This window comes from Artibeus jamaicensis, unplaced genomic scaffold (genome assembly GCF_021234435.1).
Source record: "Artibeus jamaicensis isolate MK-2021 breed Jamaican fruit bat unplaced genomic scaffold, CSHL_Jam_final contig_867, whole genome shotgun sequence".
In the NCBI taxonomy this organism is placed as follows: Eukaryota; Metazoa; Chordata; class Mammalia; order Chiroptera; family Phyllostomidae; genus Artibeus; species Artibeus jamaicensis.
This window is the reverse complement of record NW_026521995.1, coordinates 8,325,033-8,342,417: the sequence shown is the minus strand read 5'-3', so window position 1 is coordinate 8,342,417 and position 17,385 is coordinate 8,325,033. Positions and strand designations below refer to the sequence as shown.

Here is a 17,385-nt window from a genome sequence, read left to right as displayed (position 1 = left end):
CAAGCAGAGAACCATAACTCAAAACAGGTAGACAGCAAGACCATGGTGGAGTGTGAGCAGGGCACAGGACATATTCCAAGTGAGCCAGCCATTCATAGACAGCAAGTGGGCCATGAGGGAAATCATGAAAGTTCCCATTAAGAGGCAGACATCAAAAGAGTTAGGTCATGCCTTTCCCCCTGAGTTTATAGACCACTACCGAGTCATCTGACCACAGCAGACAGCTGCTACGAATGTTCTTTAAACAAGTTAGGGGGCCTGACTAAAGAGGGCTCCTAGCAAAGGAGTGAGGCCATTAAGAGGTGCAGAGTCAAGATCTGGGTGAATTCTGATCTCTAAAGGGGTCATGGATGCTGTGAAAAAAGAGCAAAGAAAACAAGATGTTCTTGGAAAATGAAAATGAGAGAGCAAAACTAGAATGGAAGGGCAAAATTAAAGACTAAATCTGGAAAGGTAAAGTTGAGGAAAGTGTTTGCAACATAGAGGGGAAAATGGGAAATGTGAGAGGGAATGTAAAGACCCCCAAAATCCCAGGCCAAGATCATTTCACAGGTGAATTATTTCAAACCTTCAAGATACCAAAAGGACCTAATCCATATTTCACTTAAACTTGACCAGAGCAGGAAAAGATAAAATACTTTCCAGCTATTTCCACAAGGCAGGATAATTCTTAATAACAAAATTGTGCAAGGAGAGCATTTAAAAAAAGAAAATTATAGACAAAACTCACTTGAGAATTTTGTTATAAAATTACTAAAAATTGATAATAAGTTGCATCCAGAACTACAACATGTTAAAAGAATGTTATGTTGTGAGATGATAGTCTCAAAAATTGTGGAAAAAGCATTTAATAAGTGCAATAGCTTATTTAGTTATGTTTGTGTTTGGGGTTTGGGGAAATCTCTTATTAAATAACCTAGAGCCCTGGCTGGTGTAGCCCAGTGGATTGAGCACGGGCCTGTGACGCAAAGGGTCACTGGTTCGATTCCCAGTCAGGACACATGCCTGGGTGGCAGGCCAGGTCCCCAGTAGGGGACACATGAGAGGCAACTACACATTGATGTTTCTCTCCCATTCTTTTTCCTTCCTTTCCACTTTATCTAAAAATAAATAAATAAAATATTAAAAAATAAATAAATAATCTAGAAATGGAAGAAGAGTCCCTTCACTTGATGAAGTGATTATACCAGAAACATTTTGCAAACATTATACTTAATGGTAAAATTATAAGAAATATTTTCTTTAATATCTGCCATCACTTTTATTACTCAACATTGTTTTGGAAAACCTGGTCAATGCAATATAATAAGTGGAGGAGGGGAAAGTGGGAGGAGGAGTTTCTATTTGAAGATTGTATGTTTGTATGCTTTGACAATCCAACTGGATGTAAGAAAAATATACAAAACCCAACAGGTTTTCCACATATCAGTGATAACTATCATAAATGTGACAAGGAAGTCATCTACAATAGAAACAGTAAGACTAACAAAATAAAATACACAGTAATTAACTTAATGAGAAATATACAAATCCTATGTAAAGAAAACTATAAAAATTTATTGTGTCATCATCATAATTAAAATGGCAACGGTTAAATACAAAGAGAGAATGTTAAAAGCAGCAAGAAAAAAGCAGTTAGTTACCTACAAGGGAGTCCCCATAAGACTGTCAGCTGATTTCTCATAAGAAACATCACAGGCAAGAAGGGACTGGCAAGAAATATCCAAAGTGATGGAAAGCAAGGACCTACAACCATGATTAATGCCACCCAGCAAAGCTATCTCTTGGAATGGAAGGACAGATAAAAAGTTTCCCAGACAAGAAAAAGCTACATGAGTTTATTATCATCAAACCAGTATTATATGAAATGTTAAAGGATCTTCTTTAAAAAGAAGATAAAAAATATGAACAATAAAATGGCAATAAATACATATCTATCAACAATTGAATCTAAAAAATAAAACAAACAAACAAGCAGAATAGAAACAGAATCATAGCTACAGAGAACATTTTGACAGTTGCCAGGTAAGAGGACAGATGGGGGAGGGAAAAGGTGAAGAGATTAAGAAGTACAAATTGGTAGTTACAGAATAGTCATGGGGATGTCAAGTACAGGATAGGGAATATAGCATCCAAAGAATATATATGCACGACCCACGGACGTGGACGTGATGTGGGGATTGTCTGAGGGAGTGGGAGGGGCTGGGTGGAGAGAGACAAAGAGGGAAAATCTGGGACAATAGTAATAACATAAATAAAAAATATAACAAAAAAATGTATTGTGTCATGAAAGATGATTAGAATAAATGGAGAGACACACCATGTTTCTGAGTGGGAAGACTTGATATAATAAAAATAACATCAATATGTACATTCAATGCAATCCCAAATTAATTTCCAACAGTTTTTTTAGAAATGTCCAACTTATTCCAAATTTCAGCTTGAAAAGTAAATTCAAGAGCCTAGATGAGAATATTATTAAAAAGTGAAAGTAGCCCTGGCCAGGTGACTCAGTTGGTTAGAGTGTCATTCTGTACACCAAAAAGTTATGGGTTCAATTCCTGGGCAGGGCACATACCTAGGTTGTGAGTTCAGTGCAGATTTGGGGCACGTATGGGAGGAAACCAAGCAATGTTTCCCTTTTACATTGATGTTTCTCTCACCCTCTCCCTTCCCCTCTCTCTAGAAACCAATGACTATCTTCAGGTGAGAATTTTTAAAAAAGTAAAAGTAGACATCTATCATATGCCAAAATGCACAATAAAGCTATGGTCATGGCAACAGTATACTATTGATATAGAAATATTTTTCAAGTCAATGGACTACATTAGAATATAGAAATAGACACACATAAAGAAAGTATGTAATAAAGGTAGTGTTTCAAATCAATAAGTGAAGGTGGAAATACTTAGTAAATTGTGCTGGGACAAGTGGCTATCAATTTTGGGGAAAACACATTGCCAGATGTAACCATGATCCCCCCTTCTCAGCCGCCTAAACCAGGATCCTTTATCTGCCGCCGCTGTTGCCATGCTCCGCACCGCCCCTTTGAAATGTTCCTGTCCTGTTGCTCAGAGCCCAAGTTCTGTTTCTAATAGAGATAATAAGCTATGCATTTACCTATGGTTTTCTGTAAACTCTGGGCTTCCTTCTCTTCCTACACATTTCACAGAATCTCACATTATCAGAGGCAATAAAGTATTTATGGATTATCTTGTCACACTCCCTCGTTCTACAGCTAAAGCAACCAAAGTCCTGGTTAATAAAGTGACTTGCCTTAAAATACATATCCAATTGCTGGCAGGTGTGGCTGGATCCTGGGCTCCTGTTTTCTAAGGCAAACTTCTCTTCTGGTTTGACATTGTAACTTCCTGTGGCCTAATCTACACATGGGTCAGAAAAGGAGGCTGACTGGAGACAAAATCTAGGCCCAGCAAACCACAGATTAAAGCAAGAAATTCAATGAAATTTAATTTAATTTAATTCTAATTGAAATACAGACTAAATTTGTATTGCTTCACCCAAGCCTCTATGCAGACTTTTTAACTATCATTTTAATTAAAGCATCTTAGACACAGGCTGAGGTCAAGCAGAGCATAGCTCATTTGTCTCTGTGCTTCTCTGAGCTTCCTCTCAGCATTTCACCGAGCGTGTGTGTGAAGGGGTGGGGATTAGGAATGGTATTTGGGGGCTGGTAATATGTCATGAAATCATAAAGTTGAGCTTTTTAATATTTTCCTAATGAAAGGAAAGTTATTGTAACTATAAACTAAACTTTACTGCTTCAATCATAGTAACTGTGAAATAGAACTCAAACACCTTTCAAGATAGTTGAGAATTACTATTCCAGGTAATTTATGTTTGTCCTTTTTTAAGTACCCTTTAAGAAAAAAATAAATTAAAAATTATCCTCTGGAAGACAAAAGTACACAGGTTAGATAAACCGGAGGCCCCACGGGTTATGAGTAAATCTGAAATGGTGCCATATTTCTGAAAAGGTCGAAAGTAAAGGAACTCAGGAGACACAATAAAAGCCGAAACAAGACCAACGGCACTACTGACAGGTTGTGAAAAGAATTCGTGATCCAGCTGGATAGTCTTAGCAGCTCTAAAGAGAATTAAAGGAGAAAAATATATAGTGAGAATAAGTGTGACCAAAACAACGATGCAAGAGAACCCACAGCAACAGCAGCGCTCAGCCTCAGCTGCAGGCCAGCAAAGGCTGTGCAGATGCTTCAGCAGTCACCACACTGCAGCCATCTAGCTTTGGGCTGGGCAAAAACATCACAGCAAAGGCACAGGGCACTAAGCAACTTTTGGCCAGGGATTTTACGCTTCGAAACGTAAGACCCAGTAACATTTAAGGAATTCTCGCTCTTGGCAGGTAGCCGTCCTCTTGCCCTGAGGCCATGTGACAGATGATCCTGAATACCACTCCGCCCTTTCAGCATCTGTTGTCTAAATCAGTGTAGAAACTGGAAGGAGAAACTCTGAATTTTGGCCCTTAGCGAAAGGGTACATTTTCGTGTCATAATGACAGTCTTGGCAGAACAGGGCATTCTTACTTAGACTGTCTCTGCCATACTGAGAGCTTTGTCCACCATTACCTGAGTCTGGCTCCATCGAGGGGACTAGCAGTTCTAAATTTTAAATATACAGGCAATGCTCTGAAAACTGAAAGAGCAAACTGTTTCTTGGAAATCACTTGATGAATGGTTGTCTCTGACCCTTTCAGCAGTTTCAAAGGTTTCATTTTCATTTGCTTTTTTTCATTTTAATTTTATATTACCAAAGTATTCTTCTTAAAATTACTATTGGAAGAAATTTTATTCTCTTTATTTAAATGAAACCTGATCAAAGGCAAAGTTGCCTTTGTGTCCAGTATATAGTGTATTATACCCCTATATATATATATGAATATAATGTACCAGAATGGGAACACATTCTTTCTGCTAAAAATGTCCATCTCGGTCACTGTAACAAAAGATATTCCCAAGCCCTGAAGTCAGTGGGCAAGAGCCTTTCTTTTTTTAAATCCTCATCTGAGTACATGCCTATTCATTTGAAAGCAAAGGAGAGGGGAAAGAAGGGGGGAAAGAAAGATTGATGTGAGAAAGAAACATCAACTGGTCATCACCCCAAATACATCCCAACTGGGAGAACATCGACCCACTCATGTGCCCTGATGGGGACCTGACCTCGCTACCTTTCGGTTCACTGCATGTCGCTCCAACCAGCGCCAGCCAGCTGAGTCATGCCAGCCAAGGCCAGAGGTCATTGTTAACCTGACTGCAAGCCAGTGACTGCGGAAGAAGACAGGACATGGGCGCCAGAGCACCTTGGCCATGGTGCCATTGATAAGGTGTTAACCAGATCTGTGAGATAGTCAAGCCTAAACTGCAATTTAGTTTTTCTTTGGTACATTTAGTGAAGTGCCTCACCTGAAGAAATGTTACTGGTGATTTTGACCTTAAAACACCTTAGTGTTTCCTGCACTGTAATGTCCTTACTGGGTATGAAAAATGGTTCCTGACTGGCTTTCTGACTGGGCAGACTCAAAATTGTTAGAAGTCGATGAGTGATGTTGTTGCTTTAAACTGAGACTAATCTATCTTCTCAGTACCCTTTCCAATTGGGTTGTCACATCTCCAGTATGTGCACAAGGCCCAGGAAAGATACTACTGGTCATTTTCAAAAGCTACTTTGTCTTCCCAGCTATGTTCAATTTCTATTACTACTGCTACTACTAAGTGACTTCACACACACACACACACACACGAGCGCCACAGGAGCATTCACTGTCTGGGAGCTCCTGCAACCATTCCTGTCTCCCTCAGGATGGTCCCTCAAATACAGTGCGCCTATTTCAACCTATGGTCTATCAACATGTGCGAAGACCTTTCTACTGCAGCCATTAAAAGAGGGACTTTAAAAAAATGTACATACGCCTACCCTAAATTCTTAAAAGTCCAACCCTAAGGACTTAAGTATTTTTAAGTGAAAGTCAATTAAACACCTGAAATTACCAAAAGCAATCAGGCTTCCTGTACTGGGGTTCAGAATCAGATCTGCAAACAAGCCCAGCACTCAGATCCCAAAACTCAACAATTATGATACATAGTGAAGAGCCCAAAGCAATTTCCTAATCTGCCAACTGAATAACTGAAGTAGAGTATCCTTTAAAATCCACTGATGGATTTATGCAATCCTTGGCTATTGCCCTTTTTAGTACAACAAAAATGAGAGAACTTGGATAACAAATTGTCAAAGAAGAAAGGGAGAAAAGGCTCATTATGTAGCTACTATTTAAACATGCCCTGCTTCATCTAACCTGAAAACAAGCAAAAAACAAAAACAAAAACAAAAAAGTCAAGTCTTGTTAAAGAAGTTGGGCAAAGTAAACAAAATTACTATTTTATTTCTTTCCCAAAACACAATATAAATTACATAGTTTCTAATAGAAAACAAGCAAACAAACTCTCCAAATTAAAAAGTGCCAAAACTCTGAACTGGTAGAAAACACATATTTAAGTAAAAATTTCGGTAAATCAACAAGACAAATTTTGACACAGAAAAGTATCTGTTTAACTTTAGAAACAAAGTAGGGAGGCAGAGGGGAAAACTAACTGCAGCGAACCCAAAAAGAAAGAAAGGAAAGGAACCACTTCCATATTCATTAACCAGAATACCTTGTTATTTTCATAGAAAGTAAAACCTTTTTAGTACCAGACCGGAGAGGTGTCAATAGATCTTATTTGGTCTTGTCAGTGTGTAAAGAGTTTACAAACCCGACTAAATTTACAATTAGGGGGAATTAGGCACTTATATTCCTTATACACAGGAGAAGGGGGGAAAAGGCTCTTTTATGCCAACTTTGAGTCTGGCTTGAATTTTTATGACTTATTTAGAAGCCCTAGGGAATGAAAAAAGTCTCTGAATGGAAATACTGACACAGCCTTAAATATAGTGACATGAACGAGCACTTCTATGAAATTGCACCAGGATACGACTGACCGCTCCAGCAAGTCTGAAATGCATAGAGTGTCAGGAAATCAATTACAATTGATTGAATGCCAGTACACAGTAATGCCAAAATATAGAAAATGCCCTGCAGAATCAAAATTTCATATTGATCAACTTGATTTTTACAGGAAAATATGCAAAATGTATGGGATCTTTACTTTCCACATGAGTAGGAGAAAGAAAATGTAAAATTTCTGCATAGGCTGTCTCTAGTTCTACCATATGATTAAAAATAGTCCTTCTGAAAAAGTCGCAGCTGTCATGCCAACTCTGAGGGTGAATACGGCAGAAGGGTTTAAATCGGTGGGTCTCAGTCTCTGCTTTGTTTCTCAGGGTCTTGCCTACAGGGCTGTGTCCTAAACATCTGCAATGAACACCCTCAGTGAAGTCAAAGGCACTAAGGCTCCCAAGATTTTTGTCTTATTCTATACCTTTTATTCTTTGGTGGATTTGATTACCCTTGTATTTTCTTGGAAGTCACTCTTTTACTTAACAATCTGTTTACTTTCATTTTACATCTTCTATTTTTTTCTTTTTAATCTCTTAAACATTTTGTTTAGGATTTCGAGCTTCATTTTGTTTAATTTTCTTCCTCTGGTTTTAACTTCTTGTATATGCCTTTTCTTTTTCACCCACTTAAAGGTATTTAGGACCATTTTCTCTCTCTTACCATGCTTGCAGAGACCAACATACACATTAAACTGTCTTTCACTTAAGAGACAGACTCATGAAAACACTAGCTCATTCACTTAAAAGACAGTTATGGAGCAAATATGTAAAAGATACTGTAATAACAAATAAGGGGACTATAAAAATGAATAAAACACCATTTTGGGGCCTCAACAAACTTTTAATACATACAGGGCACTGAGCATCAGCACAAGAGAGAAGATACAACTGCATTTCAGAAAATTGTCTACATTCACACAAATATAAAGTCAGTGTTATATCATTTTCAGGTGCCACATGGAGGAAATACAACATAAAAGCTGATCAATGTCAGGATTAAACACAACCCTAAACAAGTGCACATTTTGTTAACTGAGCTGCCCCACACTTTCAGTGTGTTTGTTGTAAGTCACACTGTTGAATGGGACTGTGAGTCTCGGCATCTACAATCAGGTTTTGGCGGGCTGTCACGTGATACCAGAAAACAAAGAAAATAAATGAGACGCTAACCCCCGAAGGAGTCAGCAACTGCTCATGGCAACGTTCGTTTTCCTTTTTATTTTTGACTGCAGTTAATCTCTCAGTTTTTAATAGTAGGTGCCATACAGAAAAATTTCACTTGATTTTTGCAGATACATCCATAAAAATATTTATTTTTCAAAAATCAACCTGATTTTAATTTTAGAGCTAATCCATGTGCATGTGTTTCCCCACCAATACCACGGATATTAAAAAATCTCTGGTGTTTAGAACAATGCTTAAATGTTTATAGTTCTGTAGTAACCCCACGCTTATTCAAAGGTCAGAATTTCTAGAAATCTCATCTATAACATTACTCCTTTGAAATAAGTAATTCCAAAAATCCCTTTTTTAAAAAAATATTTATTTATTTTTAGACAGAGGAGGAGGATCGGATAAAGAGGAGAGAAACATCAATGTGTGGTTGCCACTCACACGCCCCCTACTGGGGACCTGGCCTGCAACCCAGGCATGTGCCCTAGACTGGGACTCGAACCAGCCATTCCTTGGTTTATCCACCGAGCCACACCAGCCAGGAGAATACACCACCTTTTAAAAGGCTATCAGAAACTCACCGTTTTTTATTCAAAGGAGTTGTTAGCCAAGGAAAATGTTTGGAACTGGTATTTAGCCTTTGTCATTCTCCCAAATTTCATTCTACTTCCTAGTTCCTCTTTCTTCAATAACCAAAAATGCTTCATTCTCTCATTTTGCTCCAAATGTGGCAGGCCGTCCAAATGGACTCTGCCTCCCAAAGTGTTCCAGGTGCCAAATAAATGACCTGTCTTCTCTCAGTCAAAATCCCCCTTTCTTCAGGGATATTCACTTCCGTCACGTAGAGGGGAAGCTAATCTGATTAATTCACACATACAGAGAAAAGAATCCCATCTGCCTATGTGTTTTTGCAACAACAGATGTAAAATATTAAGAGGGATTTTAGACAGTTTAACAAGATGAAGTTTAAACATTAAGTCTTGCAGGAGCAGGTTATATTTATGAATTCCATGTGGACTTTCAGTCAAGATGGTGGTGTAGGCAGACATGGCTTGTCTCTTCACATAACCACATCAAAATTACAACTAAAATGTAGAACAACCATCCCGCAGAACCATCAGAAATCAAGTTGAATGGAAGTCCAAAAGCCATGGAATTAAAGAAACCACATCCATCCCTACTGTTAGGAGGGGCACAGATGTGGAACGGGCTGGTCCCTCATCCACGTGTGGTGGATAAAAATTTGGCAGGGATATCTTGGGAGAAAGGAGTCCCAGACCCACACCAGGCTCCCCAGCCCAGGGTTCTAGTGCCAGGAAGATAAGTCCCCACAACTTCTGGCTGCAAAAACCAGCAGGGACTGGGTAAGTGGAAGAAAATTCTGGAGCCCCAAGCAGTTCCCTTTAAAGAATCCACACATGGACTCACCTACTCAGACTCACTTCATCTGAGCTCCAGCACTGGGGTAGCAGCTTGAAAGACACCAGTGGTATACAGGGAGGAACTGAAGTATCTGATATCAAGGTATGCTGAGGTTTTTTCCCTTTTCTAAACCCTTTCTCCACAGAGCCACAAAGCTGGCAAGCGGGAGCCATACCTGGCTATCAATCATATCCATCAATCTAGCTAACACTGTTTGACCTGCCTTGGAAATGCCTAGAGACTCAGGCCTACCCAAGATGATTTTCCATATGAATGGCTGGTCTTGGCTCATGCTTCACACCTTCCTAAATCTTCTCAAACAAGCAACAGCTTGTCTCAGTGAGTCCTAGGCCTGGCACTAGCAGCAGCCAGGCTAGATTCACAGTATGGCTCTGCCTGGGAATCTCCAAGCCCAGCACAAGTAACGGTCATCTCAGGTTGCTTTATAACTCAGGCAGGGTGGCCCTCATAACTCAGAACAGGACATAGGTGGGTGCCGACCTTGACCTGAACCACCTTCCCTGGGCCAGTGCAACCAGTTGGCAGCTACAGACAATGTCGGAGCACCACCACCCTGCCCTGGCACAACTGATTCTCCACTAAGGGTTGAGGTTGGTGGTCAGTGGTCACAGCCAGTCCTTGGAGCTGACCGGTTTGGGTAAATCCCTCCAATTGACCTGACAACAGCAATGAAGGTTCAACTATAAGAAGAAATTATACTCAGCCCATATGAAGGACACACAGCCTATATGAAGGGATCACCAACTTTGGTGATCAGGGAGGTTGTGTCACTGGACCTTACAGGGCACCTACTACATTAGGCCATATTACCAAGACACAGAGTTAAAGCAGCTCTACCTAATACATAAAAACAAACACAGGGAGGCTGTCAAAAATGAGGAGATAAAGCAATATGGCCCAAATGAAAGAATAGATCAAAGCTCCAGAAAAAGAGCTAAATGAAATGGAGAGAAGCAACCTATCAGGTGCAGAGGTCAAAACAGAGGTTATAAGGATGCTCAAGAAACTTAGTGAGGACCTCAACAGCATAAAAGATCCAGTCAAAAGTGAAAAATACACTCACTAACTAAAATAAAGAACAATTTACAGGGAAACAACAGTACAGGGGATGAAGCCAAGAATCAAATCAATGATATGGAATATAAGGAAACAAAAAACAACTAATCAGATCAACAAGAAGAAAAAAGAATCCAAAAAAGTGAGGATAATATAAGCAGCCTCTGGGACAACTTCAATAGGTCCAACATTTGCATCATAGGCCTGCCAGAAGGAGAAGAGAAAGAGCAAGAAATTGGAAATCTTTTTGAAAAAAAAAATGAAAGAAAACTTTCCTAACTTGGTGAAGACATGAAAGTCCAGGAAGGACAGAGAGTCCCAAATAAGATGGATGCAAAGAGGCCCACTCATCTGAGCTCCAGCACCGAGACATAATTAAAATGCCAAAGATTAAGTATAAAGAGAATCTTAAAAGGAACAAAAGGAAAACAGTTAGTTACCTACAGGGGAGTTCCTATAAGACTGTCAGTTGATTTCTCAAAAGAAACTTTGCAGGCTAGAAGGGATTCTCAAGAAATATTCAAAGTCATGAAAAGTACTGACCTACAGCCAAGATTGCTCTACCCAGAAAAAAATATCATTTAAAATCAAAGGGCATATAAAGAGCTTCCCAAATAAGGAAAAAACTAAACAAGTTCATCATCACTAAACTATTACTGAATGAAATGTTAAAGGGACTTGTTTAAGAAGAAGATCAAAACTATGAACAATAAAATGGCAAAATAATACAACTCTATCAACGATTGAATCTTAAAAACAAACTAAGCAAACAAGAAGAATAGAGACAGAATCATGAATGTGGAGAGCGTTTTGTTGGTTACCAGATGAGAGGGGGTGAAGAGGTGAGTGGATTAAGAAGTACAAACAGAATAGTCATGGGGATGTAAAATACATTATAGGAAGTACAGCAGTCAATGAACCCACCCATGACCCTTGGACATGAACAATGGTGTAGGAATTGGCCAAAGGAATGGAGAATGCTGGTTGGAGTGGGAAGCAAAGGGGAAAAAATCCGGAGAACTGTAATAGCATAATCAATAAAGCACATTAAAAAGTGAATTATATGCTGGCAGATCAGTGAGTTCAAAATGTACCAGCCACTTAAAAGTTGATCACTTGTGAGCTGCAAAATAGAAAGAACAGGACAGGGATTTGTCTTCAAGCCAAGTAAAAGAAGATGGGAAGTCCACAGATCTAATTTTAAGACTTGCCTGAGCGCTGCCTGGCCAGGCAGTTTAGTTTAGAGGATCCTAATACACTAAGGTTGAGGGTTCAATCCCCAGGCAGGGCACACACAAGAATCAACCAATGAATGCATAAATAAGTGGAACAACAAATAAATGTTCCCTTCTCTTTCTCTAAAATTAATAAATATTTTTTAAAAGACATGCCTAATTTTCCCTATCAGTACACTTCTTAGAAATGTCTCCTCTCTCCTTCAAACCCAAGCCTAAATTTAATAGGTTTGGGTTTGAAGGCAAATCCGACTCTAACCCAAGTTAGGAAAGGTCCCACTGAAGACTCTGTAAGGTGGCATGGGTGGCAGATGGCTCCCTCGTGGGTGGTCCCACGTGGACACTACTGGCATTAATTCAACAGGGATGAAGATGGATGTGATGGGCAGAGCCCTCATCCTGACACCTTAGAGCAAACCCACCTGGGGCTAGAGGTATGGGCGTCAGTTTGTAATAGGAATTCACTCTGTGAAATGCCTGAAAACTATCATCTATTAACCTAACATGATGAAAATGCATTACAATTTTTATTCAGATGAATTAATTAAACAAACAGCACTGACTAAGTTTTCTTGAGTATTACTTAGTTTTATTTAAAAGCAATGACCTTAACAATTCTGATCAATTATAGTGTTATAATTGCTGCTATCAGAAATATTTGAACCAATATTTATTGTTATATAAATAACCAACATTTCCTATGCTCCTCAAAAAAAAAAGAACATTTTTTCTGCATGATGTGGGAGACTGCAGATTACAGAGAAATATTTAATGCCTACAGAAAATCAATGAAATCAATAAAAACATGTTTGTATCTATTTTATACTCCTCCAGGCTTCTCCCTGCTAGCATTTAAGAAGAACTAGCGAAGTGAAATTCAGCGATAGGTTGTCCTCCCGTACACCAATTCCTCTACAATGCATTATGAGAGAACAACTCTTTTACAAAAATGGATAGGAAATAGATAAAATTTCTTAGCACTGACACACTAATAGGCTGTAAGTAAAGGCAATTGTTTCTCAGAAAAGAATTACAAATTTGAAATCTCTGTACTACTGTAGAACTGGGAAAGGGGAGTGGTATTAATACCAGACTTAGAAGATATCTTTTTTAGGTGAAGAAAGAAAGTAAAACCAGAAGGAACTGAAGGAATTCAGAGTGAGTCTGCAGGCCGGAGAAAACCAGAGCAGTTGCTCGGAAAGCCCTTACTGAAATCCCGTTCTGCTGTTCATGCACGAGCGCTAACCCGGCTACAGTCGTCCCGACGCTGTCACTCAGCTTTAGAAGACAGCCATGTACTGTTTTGGTCTGAAATGCAGCAGTCTTTCTTAATTCTCCATCCACAAAACCCCAGAATGTATTCTGTTCTTTTCAAGTTTATAAACATGCATGAAAAAACAGAAGTCAACATGTCTAGGCTGCTTTCTCATTTGCTTGCACAACTGAAAAGTAAGTTTTAATTTAAAAATAGAACTTGGCACATGAATAGTCCACTGGAATGCTTTAATAAAAATAAATGGCCGTGATATTTAACTTAGAACAGCATCAGCTATACAGGCATGTATTCCTGCTTTGATTTTTTTAAATTTTGTTACCTCTGAAAAAAGCATGCATTTTTAGAAGACTCATTACACTGGGTAAATTTCACAGACATATGACCTTGCTCTTACTGAGCAACAGAAAGAAATTTTTTAAAATAACAGACCTTCAATTATCTCATCAAAATTAATTTTCATTGTTTACAAAAATATTTTTTGTTTTTGTCTATACACATTTGTATTGTCATAATTGTATTCAGTGTTTCCACAATTTTAAATTGTTTTTCACTTAATATCACATTTCTCATGTTGTTTCATAGTCAAAATAAAAATTTTGACTTTTATGCTATCTTAATCTAGTTTTGGATTTGGATAACATTCACATTTTTAAAGACTGAGATAATATACATATGTGTGTATGTATTGAGAGGGAGAAACATCGATTTGTTGTCCCACTTATTTATGCACCTTTTGGTTGATTCTCGTATGTGCCAGGGATCAAACCCGCAATCTTGGTGCATCAAGACGATGCTCTAACCAACTGAGCTACCTGGCCAGGGCCAATATTCCCCATATTTTTGTATGTTGCAGACAAAAAATGTATAAAGCATGAAAATTACTTGTTCAAAGTTTGGAATAAATCCAATGAGTCTATCAAGTCATGTGTTTTGGGAACTGGATTTACTAAAAAACCTTTATTTTTTCCTTAATTAGTGGTGATTTAAAACTTTCCTCATTATCAGTTTATAATTTAATCTGTGTGGCTAATACACATTTGTATACAATGCCTTGTCAACAGTTGTGCACAGTATTTCATTATAATTTAGAATATTTTTGTTTAGTACCTATATACTGATTGCTGGATCTTCTTTCCCATTTCCAACCTTACATAGTATTAGTTTTTGCTTATTTCTTTTACTATTGCTTTCAAAGAGTCAATTCTTGATTCATTTGTCTACCTTTTGGCTTTGCATTTTATATTTTTAAAAACATTCTTCTCAATTACCTGTCCTTGTATGACTTGTTTTCCTCTCTCTGTAAATTAACATTCATAAAGCTTTTAATTACCTCCTAGTTCCTCTCTGGTCATATTAGTTAGATGTTACTATGTAGTTTTAAATTTTATTTCATTAGATAAATAGTCTTTTATTGCATGTTATACTTCTTCCTAGACCCAATCATTATTTACAAGACTATATTTGTATTTAAGACCATTTGGAGTTATTTTCATTGTTGGGATTGGAGACACAAACAAAAATGAGATTAAGTCTTTAAAAGTATATTGAGATTTTCCTCTGAATCCTCAGAGATAATGTATCTTGTACACTTTGTAGACATTTGATTTCTGGCTAAATAATGTGAAGGTTACATTAAACAAACCAAATTTAAATTGTTTTATAAAGCCCTATGGGTCACCCACCAGGCTTCCTGATATGCTAAGGACTAAATGTAGTAACATTTGTGTAGCATTTATCATAGAGACTAGCATATCACAACTACTCAATCAAGGATGGTGGTGGTATATGTAATAACTAAAGTTGAGCAGTAGCTACATTGGAATGTGTAATAGTAACAGTAATTGTAGTCTGGTAGCCGTTACATCCTTCCACCCTGCTGTGCTAGCTCAGCTGCACTGTTGATCTGGACAGGAATAAACTAGCTGTGTGTTCTTAGTCTGGGTTCTCTTACTATGACATAATGTGGCTGGACTGGATGCTTCTGAGGTTATCTTTATTTCTAACATTTCTAAACCTCATTTGTTGGCACTTTTAGGACATGGACTCTATTTACACCAGATACACACATGTCCTTTGTTCTGAGGCTGTTGCTCACTCTTTATTACCAAAGCTCTTTAGGAACTGAAGTCAAGATAGAAAATTTTACCAAAGTCACTACTCCCTCTGACTGTTTTGGAGGAGTAGTCATCGATTCATTATTTCTGAAATAAAGTAAAATTTCCAAAGCAAATTAAGATAGACCTGTACTGTTCTATCACCAAACTCTTGGCACTCATGCTAATTTGTGTTTATTTTCCACCATTATTAGCAATGAAAGAATTTCAGAAAAATATGGAATACAAAGAATTTCCATGTCTTATAATGGAATCCAGAACATTCCTCCATTAAAATGTATTAATAAAGGCTAATATATGTATCAATCTAAGAATGTTTACCATTAAGATTAAAAATTATTATTAAGAATACAAATTCTTATCATTTTTATTAAGGATGAAATTTTTTCATCATCTACTACAGGCATCTCTGGTAATTAAAAACAAAACGAAAGCTTTGAAACCTAACTATGGACAATATGTGAAGAATCTGATGCAAAAGCAATAAAAATATGACTTGATACCTGTTGAAACAAATGCCCCTGCTTGCAGTTTTAATGGTTTTAAACAAGAGATCAGAAAAAGTACAGACTTACCTGTGCGATAGACGAAGTTCCCTTCGGTTTCCGATGATGAAGGAGACACTAATTCTTCTTCAAATTCATTGGAACTAAAAGATCCCGAATGGTTCCTTTGCCTTGTCTTTCCCATCATGGCTGCATTTGTGGCCATGACATGTCTCAAAGAGTCATTAAGGTAACGGTTCAATAAGCTGCTCTTGTATTTTGGGGGTGACACGTAGTCCTCATTGGCCTGTGACTCTGGCCTCACTCCAGCCTTTATGACCGAGCTCTCATTTTTAATCACAGGATGGTGCACTGGATTGTTATAGCCCCCTTCGTTCATGTGGCTTCTTGGAGGGTTTTCTCCATCTAAGGGGGAAAAATATCAGTAGGTAGGACTCCTACATGCTTTTCTCCAGCCACCCAACTGCTATATTTAATCATTAACGATAAATGTGAAGAAAGAATATTTGAAGTATATAAAACTATCTTTGATATTCAAGATTAATTTGGGGGCAAAGAAAAGCAGGAATCTATGTGATCTCTCCCTATGGTGTTTCAATTTTAATGAATTTCACAGAAAATGTTATTCTGACACACAATAAATTATAAACAAGAGGAAGCAGCCATCATTCTGGTGGTCATTTATAGTACCATAAAAGTGAAAAAAGAACCGTTATGGCATCATTATATCTTGTGGGATTGACCTTAAAAATAGCAATTGAGGCAAAGCCAAGAAAGCAAAATAAAAATACGAACAAACCTTCAGAACACGAATCATCGCTGCTTACACTAAGCCGCTCAGCATTTCCTTGAACATACTTGTTGTACAACTTTATTCTTAAAGCCCAGCTCAAATCTGGCTGTCGAACAGTATTCTTAAGTCGACGTCTTGCATTAGCAAACCAATTTGACACCTAAAAAAGTATTATTTTTCAATTAACAAAATATAAAAATTATCTACCATACAAGTACTTTCCCCCACAGGACCTAAGCCTCTCTCAGTATGTCTCACCACCAAATATGCTCATGGCATAGCAGCACTGGACACTCAATCCACTCATTTATTCATTCAACAAACATGTTGAGTGCTTAGTACAGAGACTGATTACTTATTGTATTTGGGGAACAAAAAAATGAAGATGTCTTGCCATCAAATTTTCAATCTAGTAAGAGAAGATACAAACAAGTCTGATATAAGAAAGAATGGCTTAAGATGCATTACGATAAAATTACACAGGACTCCAAAGGAAAGAAAGGATACTCTACATGTGACTCAAGACTTCATGAAAAATTTAAGGTAGGCTTTGAAGGAAAATGTCAGGTGTAACGGCTAGAAAGAAAAGTGTGTTCCCAATAAAGAGGACGTGGGAACAAAGACAAGTTCCAGAGACATTCTGGTGGGTAAGGAAGAGGGACCAGTTAAAGATGACTTTGTAATCACCAAATCTGTGCCATTTAAAGAAAGACAGTAGGATTTTTTAAGTATGAAATGATATGTTTGTTTGGGGGCA

General features: G+C 37.9%; 1 protein-coding gene across 1 annotated transcript in view; it reads right to left on the bottom strand.

The window, feature by feature from the left end:
• MKX (mohawk homeobox) overlaps nt 1-17,385 on the bottom strand; it is a 57,238-nt gene that overhangs the window by 30,441 nt on the left and 9,412 nt on the right. Inside the window, exons 3-4 of the mRNA XM_037140826.2 lie at nt 16,635-16,788; nt 15,905-16,240 (exon numbers count right to left, since the gene is read on the bottom strand). Coding sequence (XP_036996721.1) covers nt 15,905-16,240; nt 16,635-16,788 — 490 coding nt within the window. The remainder of the gene's footprint in view (nt 1-15,904; nt 16,241-16,634; nt 16,789-17,385) is intronic.